Source organism: Dictyostelium purpureum, assembly GCF_000190715.1.
Source record: "Dictyostelium purpureum unplaced genomic scaffold DICPUscaffold_83, whole genome shotgun sequence".
Taxonomy (NCBI): Eukaryota; Evosea; class Eumycetozoa; order Dictyosteliales; family Dictyosteliaceae; genus Dictyostelium; species Dictyostelium purpureum.
In genome coordinates, this window is record NW_003519420.1 from 52,206 (window position 1) to 68,417 (window position 16,212).

The 16,212-nt window shown below is 21.5% G+C and overlaps 5 protein-coding genes across 5 annotated transcripts; 2 read left to right on the plus strand and 3 right to left on the minus strand.

The window, feature by feature from the left end:
- Positions 1–727: 727 nt before the first annotated feature.
- On the minus strand, positions 728–904 carry DICPUDRAFT_150953 (uncharacterized protein; the record flags this gene model as incomplete). Its single annotated transcript, XM_003286885.1, has 1 exon — positions 728–904. The coding sequence occupies one exon, from the start codon at positions 902–904 to the stop codon at positions 728–730; it is 177 nt and encodes a 58-aa protein (XP_003286933.1).
- A 2,077-nt stretch (positions 905–2,981) lies between these two features.
- Positions 2,982–4,107, minus strand: DICPUDRAFT_77798 (uncharacterized protein; the record flags this gene model as incomplete). Its single annotated transcript, XM_003286886.1, has 3 exons — positions 2,982–3,352; positions 3,407–3,789; positions 4,061–4,107. 3 exons carry the CDS (start codon positions 4,105–4,107, stop codon positions 2,982–2,984), a joined length of 801 nt encoding a protein of 266 aa, XP_003286934.1.
- Positions 4,108–5,000: 893 nt separating this feature from the next.
- Positions 5,001–6,105, minus strand: DICPUDRAFT_77799 (uncharacterized protein; the record flags this gene model as incomplete). The annotated part of the gene is made up of 3 exons (XM_003286887.1): positions 5,001–5,040; positions 5,305–5,590; positions 5,940–6,105. 3 exons carry the CDS (start codon positions 6,103–6,105, stop codon positions 5,001–5,003), a joined length of 492 nt encoding a protein of 163 aa, XP_003286935.1.
- A 1,102-nt stretch (positions 6,106–7,207) lies between these two features.
- Positions 7,208–7,685, plus strand: DICPUDRAFT_72172 (uncharacterized protein; the record flags this gene model as incomplete). Its single annotated transcript, XM_003286868.1, has 2 exons — positions 7,208–7,279; positions 7,362–7,685. A coding segment is annotated over exon 2 (250 nt), but the record flags the coding sequence as incomplete, so codon positions are not given.
- A 3,167-nt stretch (positions 7,686–10,852) lies between these two features.
- On the plus strand, positions 10,853–11,757 carry DICPUDRAFT_72173 (uncharacterized protein). Its single transcript, XM_003286869.1, has 3 exons — positions 10,853–11,313; positions 11,411–11,577; positions 11,636–11,757. Exons 1-2 carry the CDS (start codon positions 10,863–10,865, stop codon positions 11,551–11,553), a joined length of 594 nt encoding a protein of 197 aa, XP_003286917.1. The 5' UTR covers positions 10,853–10,862; the 3' UTR covers positions 11,554–11,577; positions 11,636–11,757.
- Positions 11,758–16,212: the final 4,455 nt, after the last annotated feature.

Genomic DNA, 16,212 nt, shown 5'->3' on the forward strand with positions numbered 1-16,212 from the left:
TTTGGAGGAAAAACCTATTGGTATTTTTATATAAATATTTTTATATACAATATTAGAGTGCATTTATTATTTTCTTCAAAATAAGGGATGTCAATAAATCATATGAAAAATTTGTATTTAAATAATTTGGGATTAAAAAGACAAAAAAAAGCGTAGCATATTATAAAAATTGAAAAACTCTTTAAAAAAAGGGGCGGAAAAGAAAAAAATTATGAATAGCCATTGTATTATTGAAGAGATTGAATATTCACAAAAATTCAAAGAGCTTATAAAAATTTACAATTTTATTATTGAATAAAAATACCAACCAAAAGAAAAATACAATAAAATAACACAAGAACTAAATCAACTACCATTAAATATAAAACAATTTATTAATAAACAACTAAACTCAACTATTGATACAATATCACAATCAAATGATAAATTTTTGAAACCAATTATCCATCAGATTCTCAAAGTAATATATTCAATATAAATTAAAATTCAAAAAATTAAATCTTAAACCAATTATGTATAATATACTTTGTTGAAAAGTCTAGAACCGATCAAGTTTTTACAAAAAAAAAAATTTATGATTGGGCAGATCTATTCACAGTTATAAAAAGTGGTGAATGCATTGATTATCAAGCTAGTCCAGTTAAGTCATTACACTAACTTTCACCATAATGGATGGATGGTTTTGAAAATGCCATTTTTTCATGTAAATAATTTAGAACCAATAGATCTATTTATAGTTTAAAATTGCATTTGTATTAATATCGAATGATTGAACAACCTCAAATTTTACTCCTGATTCCTTTAACCCATAATGCATACCACCAATTCCACTATAAAACTCGAGCACTCTTAACTCCTCTTCATCATTATTATTTGCATTAGAAGCTGACGTGGTGTTTTCCATTCTGTGAAAAATATCTAATATTAAATTTAATATTAATAATTATACATCGAACCTAAAAATCGATCTTTCAACATTTCTTGCTTGAGGTATTCTTGATCAAAACCGATTAAAGTATCTGCATCATTATAAATAATTTCATAATCTTATTCAGATTGGTAAATAGAACATTTATTTTAGATGTGAATTTACCATTCTTGATATATATACTAAAAGTTGATGATCGTTTACTATTCTAATTTACCTCCATTTATATAACCTCAAAATTTCCTAATAGCTTGGACAATATCAAAACATTCTTTTTCTGTAATAGTGCACCTAGTTTGAGTATTATTTATTGAAAATAATAGTTTTAGCTGGAGAAGTTTGCAATAGATTTTCAGCAACCACCACTTCCACAAGTACCCCTAATCACAAATCTATCAATGTGAAAATTGCTAAAATGCTGTTTCTTTTTAACTTTAACCTGTGTGTTTTTCTTTAAACCAGGCGATTTTAACATTACAAAAAAAAAATAAAAAAAATTAAAAAAATATTTATTTCTCAGATAATTTTTTTATTTTTTTTTTTATTTTCTCAAAGGAAAATTAATTTAATAAAAAATATGTTTTTACTAAAAATTCATATAATATATACTTTAAATTAGAATGTGTTTATTGTTTGTTAAAAATCAAGTAAAAATATTCATATAGTATTTGAAATTTGTTACTCTTAATTTTATTATTGAAAGTAGATTAATGTTTTTATTTATAATATTCATCTCGATATATCACTTCTGTTTTAATAAAAAGAGTCTACAAAATGCTGTACATAGCAACGTGGTCTTTTTTTATAATATCCACTTTGATTAAAAAAAAATCCAATATTGGTAAAGTGAAATATAAATTATATTTTTAGAGCTATAAAATTTGCATTACAAAAAGCAGTTTTTTTTTTGGGGGATTCACCCATTATAAAGATTTAATTTTTTTACAAAATATGACCCCTATCTCATTCCATTTTTTTTAGCCTATTAGTAAATGAGATTCATTCACCCAAATATTTGAAAATTTATATTACAAAAAAAAAAATTGGTGTTTATATATCGCGCAATACAATAATACTTTATATTTAATCCAATAAAATCAAAAGTAACAATTCATATTACATATTTTTTATAAATAAAGATTTAAAAAAAATTAAAAAAAAAAATTTCGAAAAAAAACAATTTTTTTTTTTTAAGTGAATTATGTGAATCATTTTGATTTTTTTTTTTAAGTGAATTATGTTAATTATTTGATTTTTTTATTTGAATTATTTGATTTTTTTTGTAATTTTTTAATAAGGGGCAATTTAATTGTTCAACAGATATTTATCACTCAGAAATAATCGATATTGCTGTTTTTTTTTTTTGACATATTTAATTTAAAAAAAAATAAAATACAAAAATAACCCAAATTTTTTATTATTATGATAATTAAATCAATAGTTGGATTTTTTTTTTTTTAATATACACCTTTAATATTTGAGAATTAACCAAAATTGTTTTTATTAATTTTTTTTTTTTATTGCTTTTAATTTTATTATTTTAAATGAATTTATCAAATTTAATATTATTATTAAAGATATTCAATTCATATATTAATCAAATCAATTTTTGATATTTTAAATAGGTATAATTTTGGTATTATATTCTTTATTTTTAATTATTTAAATTGTTTTTTTCCATTTACTAATACACATTTTTTTTTTATAAAATTATTAGTAAAATGCCACATGGTAAACATAAAAAAGAAATGTAGTCATAAAAAAAGCCTGCACCTGAAAATATAATAGTTGCAGAAAAAAGAAAGAAGGGCAGACCACCCATTGAAAAACCAGAGGCCTGCTATCTTGTAGAATCAGAACTACTCCGGAGTGGAGAAATGGTTGGGTAGATTTGCTGGGTGTATCAACTAAAGTGTCCATGTGCGATGCATGCGGGCTCCACAACTCTAAAAAAAGAAAAAAAGAAAAAATCTTTAGGGAGCAACATAGCATCCAAAAACTTTTAAGACCAATAAAAAAATAAAAAAATTTATTCAAAATTTTACCATTTTATTTATTTATTTAATTTAAATTTTTCGATGGAATTTAAAACAATTAAATTAGAGTTTTTTATTAAAAAACACAAAGTGTGTGCCCTCAGTTGAGATACCCTAACGTGTTGTGATTGGGATGTATCACTGCATTTTGAGTATATTTTATACCAATCAATTCCTAAAAAGCTATCCCAAAGAATATTACTTGCAAATATCTCTTTGAGAAGAACGGAAAAAGAGTACACATCAGTTTTTTCATTTAGATCTGCACGAGTTTGGCCATTTAGTTCTGTTGCGATCCATCCTCTTTTACCTTTGCATTGGATTTGTTCTTTTGGGTCATTATTACGGCTGATACCAAAGTCCACAAACTTGATACGGTATTTGTTTTCTAAAATATTATATACCTAAATGTTAGTAGTAGAAATGTCAGCGTGAGTTACACCTATGGAATGCATGTATGCTAAGGCTTTAACGATTTTACGGAGCACGGAGAATAAAAAGTTTGGGTTGTTATTCAAGTAATTTTCTAAGGTCGTTCCATTGACCCATTCCATAATAATATAATAGAAAGAGTCTAGCTTGAGAATGGCGTAGATTTCGGGGACAGATTGATGTGGGTTTAATAGTTTAAGATTGGCGATTTCATTGTAAAACATGTCACTCTTGAAGTTCTTCAATTGATAACATTTACAGGCAACTTTCTTACCATTGTAATTACCGATGGAAACCTGAGAAAAAAAACCAGGGCCACACAATTCACTAGATACACTGATTTGGCTTGGGTCAATTATTTTTGGTTCTTTTTCTATTTGTTGTTTTTCATCTCTAGGAGTATTAACGATTGTGAAGTAATCATCTTGATTATTGGCAAATATGGCATTTTTATAAAGCTTGTCATGGCCAGAGATTATTTAGCATTAAAATATATCAAGTATTATTTAGCATAAAAAAAATCAAGTATTGTATAGCATTAAAAATCCTCAAGGATTTTTTAGCATTTAATTAAAATTCTAATTTTTAACTAAATGCTTAAAAATCTTTGATAAGTTTTAATGCTATATATACAATACTTGATTTTTTTTATGCTAAATAATACTTGATATGTTTTAATACTAAATATTCTTTCATGCTTAATGGATCCATATTAGATATTGTGAGTTCTCTTCCTATAATTTTTTTTTATTTTAATTGGGTAATAATAATTAATATATTATATATTTTATTTTTGTATTTTAAATTATTTACTTGTCCTTTTTTTTTTTTTTTATATATAAAAAGTTTTTATATGTTAAGAGTGTTTTATATTTATATATATTATGAATTTTAAAAAAATAAAAATTGAATTATTTAAATATATAAAATAAATATATAAAAAAAAAAAAAATATATGATATATATAATCAAATATATAATCACTCTTAACACGCACTATAATAATTTTTTGTGTGAAGTTTTTATTGTGTGAACTTGCGAGAAAAAAAAAAAAAAAAAAAAAAAAAAAAAAACCAAAAAATTTAAATTTTTTTTTAAAAATTATATGGGGAAAAAAAAAAAAAAAAAAAAAAAAAAAATTTTCAAATTTTAAAAATGTATAAGGGGGTGGGTCCAAAAAAGCCCATTTTTAAAAATTTAAAAAAAAATTTTTTTTTTTTTTTTTTTTGGAAATTTTTATATGGGAAATTTTAAAATTTTTTATTTACATTTCCCATATTAAAATTTTTTTTTTTTTTTTTTTTTTGTCAAAATTTTTAAATGGCATGTTTTGATCCCCCCCCCCAATAAAAATATAAATTTCCCATATAAAAATTTAAAAAAAAAAAAAAAAATTGAATGTTTTGAAATATCTGAACCAACCACAATAAAAAAAATCAATTAAAATTTTTATTTTTTTTTTTTTAAATTATATCTTTATAAATATAAATAAAATAACTCCAAAAAACTGTTAAGTTGATAATTTTTATTTTTCTTTTTTTTTTCTTAGACTTAAATACTTTTAGTTTAAAATTTATATTTTTATTTTTTAAATTTTATCACTATCAATCACTATTATCACTATCACTATTATTACTATTATCACTATTATTATTTTTATTATAATTATTATTATTAAAATTTTTTTTTTTTTTTGTTTTTTATTATTATTATTTGAAGCAACTAAATTATCAATGTCATCAAGAGATCTTTTTTTTGAATCTAAAGCATTTTCTTTTTCTTCTTCTTTTGTTTCATCTTTAATATTAAGAGTAAAAAAAATGGTCATCAAATGTACCTGATTTACAATGAAATTTTTTTAAATGTTGAATTGCATGATCCTTTGAGAATGTTGAGAAGTAACACTACTGGTGATTTTTTGAGCATAGAAAAATCATTGTTTGAGGAAGGATTTCTTTAAAATGTAAAGCTAGATGTCGTTTTAGATTAGATTTGTTTGATATGGAAACGGAGCAATCTGGGAATCTACAAGGGAGTAAATTTCTTTTTGTTTTTGGTGCTGATTCTGCTAAAATTTGAATTATATCATCTATAAACTCCTCACTTAATGGCCGAGGTCCAAGTTGTGTATTATTTGGTGATGTTTTTATATATGCTTTTGCAGATTTTACGGTTATAGCAGGAGATGGAGTATCTGGTGATATAAAATGGACAATCGAGATATAAATTCTATAAAAAACAGTGGTATTAAAAAGATGCCAATCAAATCTAAACCAGTATCACACCCATCACTTATAAAATCTCCACCACCTAATCTTACTTATCTTGTTATTTATAGATTGATGATTTGTTTGAAATGAAATAGAATTAATTTGTGTAATAAAAAGAAAGCTATTGTAATTAATATTATAATTATTATTATTGTTTGAAGAAGTTGTAGTTGAGGTTGTAGAGGTTTTTGTTGTTGGGAATTGATTGAACTTGAATCAGGACTTTATAAATTAGAACAGCTTCAAGAACAAAAAAGTTCATTGGGAGATAACCAAATTCAGGGTTTAGTTCGGCAGTTGGAAAATATTTTTGCAGACACTCTAAAGTAAATTTATAACGATATCTTTTATAATCTTCTATGGATTCATCTTCAGGTTTTAAATAGAGACAATTGCAGAATATTAGAAACAATTTGTAACTATCAACATAAAAACTCATATTATAGTATTAACCGAGTTTTCCTTTGGTTTTGTTATATAGATTCAGTATTAAGAAATAAAAAACTTATCTCGATATGCTACCGTTTTTAAAAAAGAGGGGGTACACTAAATGGTACAGTAATTTTAGGCATGAATCCCTCATAAAAACAAACTGATAATAATTATATAAAAAAAAATAAACAACGCTATAATAAATCAATATATTGTTATTTTTTTATGCAAATAAAAAAAATTTTGTATTTTTTTTTTGTGGTTATTTAAAATCTTTTAAAAAACAGTAAATCTTTTCTCACACCCAATAATTAAAAAAAATTTTAAACTTTTTTTTTATTAAATATTATGATTTTGCCCCTCAATTTTTTCTTTTTTTAATTTTTTTTTTTTTTTCATATCTGTTGTTGTGAGATAAATTCAAAAATTTTTAATTTACCTCAATAATTAATATGTTTACATAAAAAATTATTATACTGCCATAAACCACTAAATAATAAAAGAAAAAAAACAACAAAAAAAAAAAATATATATAATTAATTACAATAATTTATACAAATTATATAGTGTTTTTATATAAATTTAAATTCATCTTCATAATGATCAAAGTTGTTTCCACACTATTCAAGGCCAAAAAAATAATTAAAATTATAGTTGTTTGGAATCAATAAAAATTATGGGGTTATTGATATAATATTATACAATTTTCTGAATTTGTGTATTAAAAAATAGAGTGTGATGGGGGTAAATTTTTTATTTATTTGAATGCATAATGCAAATATTTATTTTTAGCCAATAGTGCAAAAAAATAGAGGGTATTTTAATAGATGTGTGGGTAGGAAATATAAAAATTACACAGTCACTCTGCAACACAGCCATAACCACTCTCACACACAGAAGCTGCATTTTTTTTTTTTGGATGAATATAAAAAGTAAAAAGAAAAAAAATATTATAATTTTTTTTTTTTATTATGATAATATAAACGATTTTATTTGATTTTAAGTGACTTAAAATCAATTATATCCATATTTGATAATTAAGAAAGGTTTTAGAAAGAATTTTGTTTTATTTTTTTTTTTTTTTTTTTTTTTTTTTTAAAAAGGTATAAATTTTTGATTAAATTTACTTATTTTTATTTTCATCAGTATTAATTTTTCAAATATATATACACAGTTTTGTAGTATGTTTTATATTTATTAACTATTAAAAAAATTTTAGATTTACTAATTAAAATATTTTTTTTATCTATTAATCTTTATTAGTAAAATGCATAACAATAATAATTCAAGTGACATTACTACAGTAAAAAGAAAAAGAGGAAGACCAAGAAAAGAGAAGCCTGAAGCTTGCTTCAGATGTAGATGTAGAACTACACCAGAGTGGAGAAAAGGCTGGGTAGATAGGGAAGGTGTTTCACTACATGTACCTCTTTGTAATGCTTGTGGTCTCCATAATGCTAAGCAAAGAAAAAGTTACCAGCTTTCAAAAGAACTAAATAGCATTTACAGACTATTAAATTAGTACGAAGATTGCTATTGATAAATAATTAAAAAAAAATATTATTTTTCATTTATTTAAATAAATTTAAAAAAAAATTTGCATAAAAATAACTACAATTTATATATAAATTTTTTTAGTATGTAATATATAATATTTGTTCAAGTACACTTCTTACTTTGTTTAATATTTGAAGATAAAAATGAGCATGTGGTTGGAGTGTAACAGCAAAAGACCATAATAAACTTTGGATAAAAGAATTGATAGATTTGTTGATGGTGCTGATAAAAACTAAGGTGTATTTTTTGGTTATTGTCATTGAAGTATTGTTGCTACAAATAAAAACTGTTTTTTTATAATTAATAATATTTCCGAAACACCAAAGCATAATGACAGTGTAAAAGAGCGAAATAAATTTAAATCAATAAATCAAGTAGATATTATTTTTTTTAATTTTATATTTAAATTATAAATTTATTTTTATTTATCACTTATTTGGATGAGTTTATTTATTTTTTTTACTCTGTAGATGTGATATATATTTTTAGAAACATTTATTTTATATATAAAAAATAGGTCAATTTATATATTTATACATACAATCTTCTTTTTTTATTTCATTTTGATTGGAATTGCTATCAGTGGGTGAGGATGATGGTACAGGTATTGATTGTTCTGGTGCACCAAATATCTATGATTGAAACTTTTTGTAGTTTTATTATTGTTAACACAGTTGTAAATGTCATTATCAGCTACATAAATGGTTTTGCTGGCTACATAGCCTACGTAAATTTCATAATTTGGTTTATCTGCACTGTATGTATTTTGGAAGATTTTCATTTCCATTATTCTTTTCCTTTTCTTTTCAATGATAGTGATTTTGATAAATAATTATCAATATTATTTTTAAAATCATCATCGAGTTGGGACTCTCAAGATAATATTTATTTGATTTATATTTTAATTTTAAAATAGTTTATTTTTCATTTTTAAATTATTATATTAAAGTAATAATATCAAATAAATTTTATATTTTATCTGATTGTTATAAATATTGAATATGATAAAATAAATTATTTTATTATAATAAAATGGGTTTGAAAATATCTTAATATTTAAAAAATTAAAAAAATTTTATTTTTTTTTAATTTGCCATTAAAAAAAAAAACGAAAAAAAAAAACTTCACAAATTTTTATAATTTTTCTTTTTAAAAAATAAAAAAAATCACCATTTTTCACAAAAAATAATGCCACACAATAATTTTTATAACACAGGAACACAAATAATTATATTTTAATAAAACAGATAATAATAATTACAATATCCTTGCAAATTTCAGTAAAGAATTTAAATTAACATTAGATAATGTAACTAAAATAAAAGATGTATTAACCTTTATCAAAAAAGAAAATGAAAATTCCTTGGTTACTTAAATAAATGTAAAGTTTTTAATGATTCAAACTTTTGAAGAGTTAAAGGTAAATATAAACATTATTTCTCATATAACAGAATGAGCTAAATTTTATAAAGGATATTCAGTATTGACTAACGATATAAAAATAGTTTATAGAAATAATTGAAAAGAGGTTACTTAATCACTGCTTCAAGAAACATTCAACTTTGAGCAAATAAGAACGAATATAAAATATTAAAATGGTTCGGAGAGGTATTGGAAATAATCATGCTATAGAGGAACACCACTCAAATCTAATATAAATACCCGAAAAATGTTAAAATAAAAAAGTAGTTACAATAGCAATAACAGAATCAATAAAATTGGACACAATAATATTTAGTAATAATAACAATAAAAATAAGATTAGACACATTATTAATAATTTTTTTAGAAGTAATAATAAAACAAGAAACGGCTATGATGGTTTTGTTGGCGATAGTAGCACAAATTTTTAGGTATCAAGAACTGAATACAATAGTGACTTCAATAATAATAATAGTATAAAATAAATACAGTTTTTAGAAGGCAAAATATTAAATACAAACAATAAAAATAGCAATTTATTAAATATTAACAGTAGTAGTAATTATAATGGACTCAAATTGGGTAATAATAAAACTCATATGGCAATTTAATGAATTCGCAAATTATCAAAATAATCTTAGAAATGGTATTCAAGATGAAAACATATGGAGTTTTTATAATAATAACAAAAATATGGGCGAAATAAAGCAGTATCTACCTTAGGTAATAATAATAAAATAAAAACAATAAAAATAATTTTAAATATATTCAAGTTTGTTTTTATTTATTTGTTTATTATTATTTCTTTTATTTTTTTGTCAAATATTAAAAGGAAAATTTATAATGAAGATGTAACGTTGTGTGTTTATTTTCATTAAATAATGACAATCAAAATTTTGAAATTTTTTTTTTTTTTTTTTTTTTTTAAATTTTTAAAATTTTTTTTATTATAATCACTCTCAAGATCTAAAGATACTCCTTTATTTTGTGAGATTTATGGAAATATTGTGCCTCTTTTTTTTTTAATAATTTATTATTATTTGTTAAACTATTTTTATATTATTATATTTTTTTTTTTATTTAATTTCTTTTCTTTGTTTCATTTCACAACAAATGTGTCATATTTTTTTGTATATGTGTGTTTTGTGAGTTTTTTATAATTTTAATCTAAATTTAAAAACTCTAAAAATAATTTTTATTATAAAAAAAAAAAAAACACACACGATCAAAGTAACCACAATGATTATTTTTTTTTAACTGACTAGCAAATTAAGTATTATAATTTGAATGGGGGTAGTGTTTAATAAAAATTCAACAGTTGCAAATATATATTTATATTTGTTTGTATGATCAAATAAAATGTGTTAATATTTTTTTTTTTTTTTTTATTACTATTTTTTTTCTTTTTACCCCCACTTAATGTCTTCAATATATTATAATGACTTCTTTTACTTATAAAAAAACTTAAAAAAATAATAATAATAATAAAAAATAATAATTAAAATAATAATTAAAATAAATATAAAAACAAATTTAATATTAATAACAATAACAACAAAGCACCACTACCACTATCACAACCACATTCTATTTTTATTTTATGTATAAATAATTATTATATTTGTGAATATTCACATTACTTCTCTCTATTTTTAATAAAATTCGATATACATTGTTTATTAATAAAAAAAAAAAATAAAAAAATGAAGCTCATCAAAATTTTTTTTATTTTTTTTATTTTTTTATATTCAATAATAACAAAATATAAATTACATTACAACAAAAATGAATAATTATAATAACCAAAATAACTATAGTATAAATAATTTTAATAATTTTAATAACTATAATAACCAAAATGGTTTTAATAACTTTACAAACTATAATGATCCAAATACCAATATCATTACCAATGTTAACAACAATACTACAAATACAACAACAACAACAAAAACAACAAAAACCAATACTGTTAACACCAATAATGATTTTAACAACAATAATAGCTTTAATAGTTTTAATAATTACAATAACATGAGCAACTTTAATTACAATATTAATAATAACAACAATAGTAATAGTAACTACTTCAATAATAATATTAATAGTAATAACTATGTTCATAACAATATGAATAGTAACCAAATGATTACTAACAATAATATTGGCTTTGAAAACCAAAACATTAATAATGTTAACACAAATCAAAATATTAATGTAAACAATTCAAAAAAAGGTATATATTTTAAAAAAACTATTAAAATTTTTTAAAATACTAACAATTATCATTATTATTATTATTATTATTATTATTATTATTATTATTATTTTAGATGCAACATGTTTTTCCACTGAACAATTAGAATTTCATTCAACAATAATGTTATCACATTTAAAAAATCAAAATAAGTTTAGATCAAGAGAATTTTTAACTAGATCAAATGATTCCACTCCAATTCTCTATAAAAACATTTAATCATATATATATTAGAAATATATAATATATAATATAATATATAATATATAATATAATATATAATATATAATATAATATAAAATATATATAAATTTAAAAAAAAATATTTAAAAAAAAAAAAAAAAAAAAGAAATTTTTTATATTTTATTTTTTTTATTATTTAATATTAAATTTCAGGTTATTTTTGTGTAAATTCTCTCAACCACCATAGAAAAGTAAATAAAGCAATATCTAGAGAAGCAGCGGTCATTGTGTCTGTTTATTGTATTCTCCCTTTAATAATTATTAAATGGCACTTTTTTCTATATAAATAAAAATTATTTTAAAAAAAAAAATTATTATTGTTAAAAATATTCTCCAATATTTTATATAACTACTATTGTATTTATGTATACTATATCTCATTTTTTACTATATTGTTATTAAAATATAAATAAACTTTCGATTTTGTAAAAAAATTTTTATTTTTTTTTTTTTCATACAATTTTTATATCCGTTCATACAAATTTAATTTAATCTTGTTTAAAATTATTACCTAATTTGAAAGGACCTGATTTTTTAAGTTATATAATTATAGTTATATTTAATTTTTATTTATAATTTTATTTTTATTTTTACTTTTATTTTTATTTTTATTTTTATTTTTATTTTTATTTTTATTTTTATTTTAATTTTAATTTTAATTTTATTTTTATTATTTATTTTAATTAACAAAAAACTTAATAATCAATTAAGTTATTATTACACCTTCAAAAAAAAAAACAACTTAAAATTTTTTCCATATTATTATACAAAAAATTATTTTTGTAAAAAAAATTGTAACTAAATATTATTATATATCATATTATAATATATGAAAAATATCTTTAATATCTGTTGAATTGAATACAATGTTAAGCTTTTTTATATTTATAATAGATTTTAAATTGAATGGATGCATCACGAAAAAAAGGTTCATCACTTAAAGAAATTGACTCAACACAAATCAAAGCTACATCACTTAAAGAAATAGATGCATTGTATACCATATTCAATAAAATTGAGCCACTATCTTGTGAGTGTTCCCCAAAAAGAATTTACTTTGGTGTTTCATCACATGCTCCAATTAATTTCAATCTTTCTATGGGTCAGATAGCTCACCATCAAAATTATTAAAGAAAAATACTAGTGGTATCTACCCCTTTTAGTCAACAACAATAAATACCACAGCACCAACACCAATATCAATTCCACTATCATCCACATAAAAAAAATTTGACACACCCCTATCTTGTATACTTTCGCTGACACTAAGATTGGCTTGATATCCCAAAGAACCTCAATGTTTTAACTAGGTGTCATATGATAATCTTTTAAACATTTTATAAACAGAAAGGTTATAAAAAACTTTTTTATTAATAATATTTTTTTATTTTTTTATTTTTTTATTTTTTTATTTTTAAAATAATTTATGATAAATTTTTATATTTTCCCCTTTTTATTGTTCTTATTAGCCTTTTGAAGAAAAAAAGTTTGTGAATAAAAAAAAAATTTAAAAATTTTTTTAAATTTTTATTTTACATAAAAATTAATGTTGATTATTTAAATTACGATTTTATATTTATTACTATCTCCTTTTTAAAATGCACTAAGATTTTTTAAATCTTTGAAACTTCTTTTCCCTTTTTTTATAATTTCTTTTTTTTATTTATTTATGAATAGCAATTTGTCTTTTGCAAAACCAAGTAATAAAAATAAAATAATAAGGTATTAATTAAAAAAGAATTTATTGTATTATTAAAAATTTGTGAAAATTTATATTTTTAGTTTCTATTTATGAGGATGTTTTTTTTATATTTCTAATTGTTGTCTGGGGGTTACACCCAAAGTATTTTCAATATCTAATTTGATATTTTCACAAAGTAAAAGGAAAGCAACAACGTAATTATGTCCACATGTAATGGCCTTAAAGATTGGTGATTCTTTATTTCTGTCTAGAGCATTAATATCGGCACGAGCTTTAACGAGTCTAACTACCATAGGGAGATTACCAAGAGCAGCGGCCCAATGAAGTGGGGTCATTCCACTATAGTCCATTGAGTTGATATTTTCAGGGCCTTCAAAAGAGAAAAATTCGGTAAAAACTTTAACTATTTCACGATTATTATCTTGTGTAGCATAATGAAGAGCAGAGAGACAAAAATTATCCTTTAAATCAAACAATGAAAAATGATCTTCCATTAGTTCTTCAACCAAATTTATATGTCCTCTTTCAACGGCGATATGAAGACCAGTAGCACCAAAATTATCACGATCGAAAACATTAGCACCAGCTTCGAAGACCATATTGACAACTAAAGATGAGCCAGAATAACATGCCATGTGGAAAATACTTTGGCCACTGTTGTTTTTAATTGAAAGATCGCATTTTGTATCTAATAAAAACTCGATAAATTTTTCTTTCTTCTCTTTTACAGACACCATAACCAATGAATTGCCTTGAAAATCACGAAGAGAATCTATTAAATTATTTTCTAATTTAAGAATTGATTGGAATATTTCAAATTCATTATGAATTATACAACTGAAAAAAATAAGGGAGAAAAAGTCAGGTTCATTGTTTTCTTTAAGAAATCTTTGAAGTTTTAAAGCATAATCTGAAAATTATTAATTTTGTATTAATATTAAAACATATAATTATAATTGAATGTAAAAAAGTTAAACTTACTTTTATAAGAAAAGTTATATGGTATACCAACTTTTAATATATCATTATGACAACGAGTTGAAAAGTAAAAAAATTCATTAATTTCTGAAGGAGCAAGGAATGATATCTTGAATGATGATGGAGATGGTTTTTCAAGCGAGCTGTATGGAATAATATTTGGTGCTTCATTTTGCTTTTTTAATCGATCACTTGGTTTATACTCTACATTGAATGCTTCATTACTTGTGAAGTGACCATAGGCGGTAATTTTTCCTTCTTGTGGGAAACAGAGGCCATTACGAGATAAACGGACAATATCCATACCGGGCAAAAGACTTGTGTGTTTGAATACCCGAATAGATTCCGAATAGCATGTATCAATTATAGATAGTCCTTTCCCATAAACACTGAATTGTATACTAAATGGGGTAAGATCGTCTTCATTCTCTCTTTTGAAACACATATTGCCAAATTGGAACCTGATAAGACCATCACTTTCTTCAACCTTTACATCATTAGAGTTTGAAATAGTATTTGATTCAACTGAGGCTGTTACCACTAGGTCATTTGCTTCGCCCGTATAACCTCTAACTATAATTTCTGGGGGTGGTACTAAAACATTGCCATAAACTGTATAAGTTGGACAAACACAACCAATTTTAATAATAACATTTCTTTTGGATTTTTTATTATTATTATTAAAATTATTTTTATTATAATAATAATTATCATTATCATTATTATTATTATTATTATTATTATTATTAATGTTATTATTATTATCGTTTTGATTTAGTGGTTGAGATATTAACCTTTGAATATTTTTATTCATATTATTAATAATTTTATTATTTATATTATTAATATTATTATTATTAATATTATTATTATTAAATTCCATTTATTTATACGTAAATTAGTAATCAATGAAATAAAGTATTGGGACAATATTAATAAATGATTAAAATAAAAAAATTAATATGAAGAAAATAAATAAATAAATAAAAAAATAAATAAATAAAAATAAAATTATATTTAAATAAAAAAACTTTAATAAACACCCATTATTTATTCCAATACAACTTATTAACCCCCAAAAAAACTAAAAATAATTTGAATACCCCCTATTTCAAAAAATAAATATACTAATATAATAGTAACTTTATGTGTTTAAAGTGTGTGATGAAACAATTTGGACGTCGCGATACTTCATATTCATTATTAATTTTGAACATTATCAGTTTTTTACTATTTTTTATTATTGTATTTTTGAATTTTTTTTTTCAAGTTCAACAAAAAAATTTATTTTTGTTATTGTTGGAAGTGTCAGTTACTAAAAAAGGATGAATTTTTTGAATTTCTGAGTATGTTATTACAAATATCATTATACCCCTTTCATCGTTTGAGTATTTTGTATTTTTATTCAATTATTTCAGATTATTGGTACAATGATGATTATAACAATTATAATAATAATTATATTATTATTATTATAATATTGTTATTTTAAACAAGATGTGAACCGATTTGGGTCGGCTAAAAAAAAAAAAAACTCAAAAAAAAAATTCAAAAAAATAAATTTTTTTTTTTTTAAATTTTTATATTAATTTTTTTTTATTTTCAATATATAAATAATAAAATAATAAAATAATAAAATAATAATAGTAAATTAATAAAAAAATCATTAATAACAATAATTGAATAAACAAATTGTAAGCAATACCAATTATTTAATTTTTTTTTTTTAATATTTACAAAATAGGTTACAAGTAAAAAAAAAATTAAACAGTATCGAGAATTTAATCAATTAGGGGCTATCCATTTTAAAGAGATCATACCAGGTGTAGAATATAGGAACTTTGTCAATTTAAATGTTCCAAAGTTTACCATCCATATATTTTTAAATTAATTAGTCTTTTGATTAAAAAAAAAAAATAAAAAAAAAATAAATAAATAAATAAATAATATTTAGA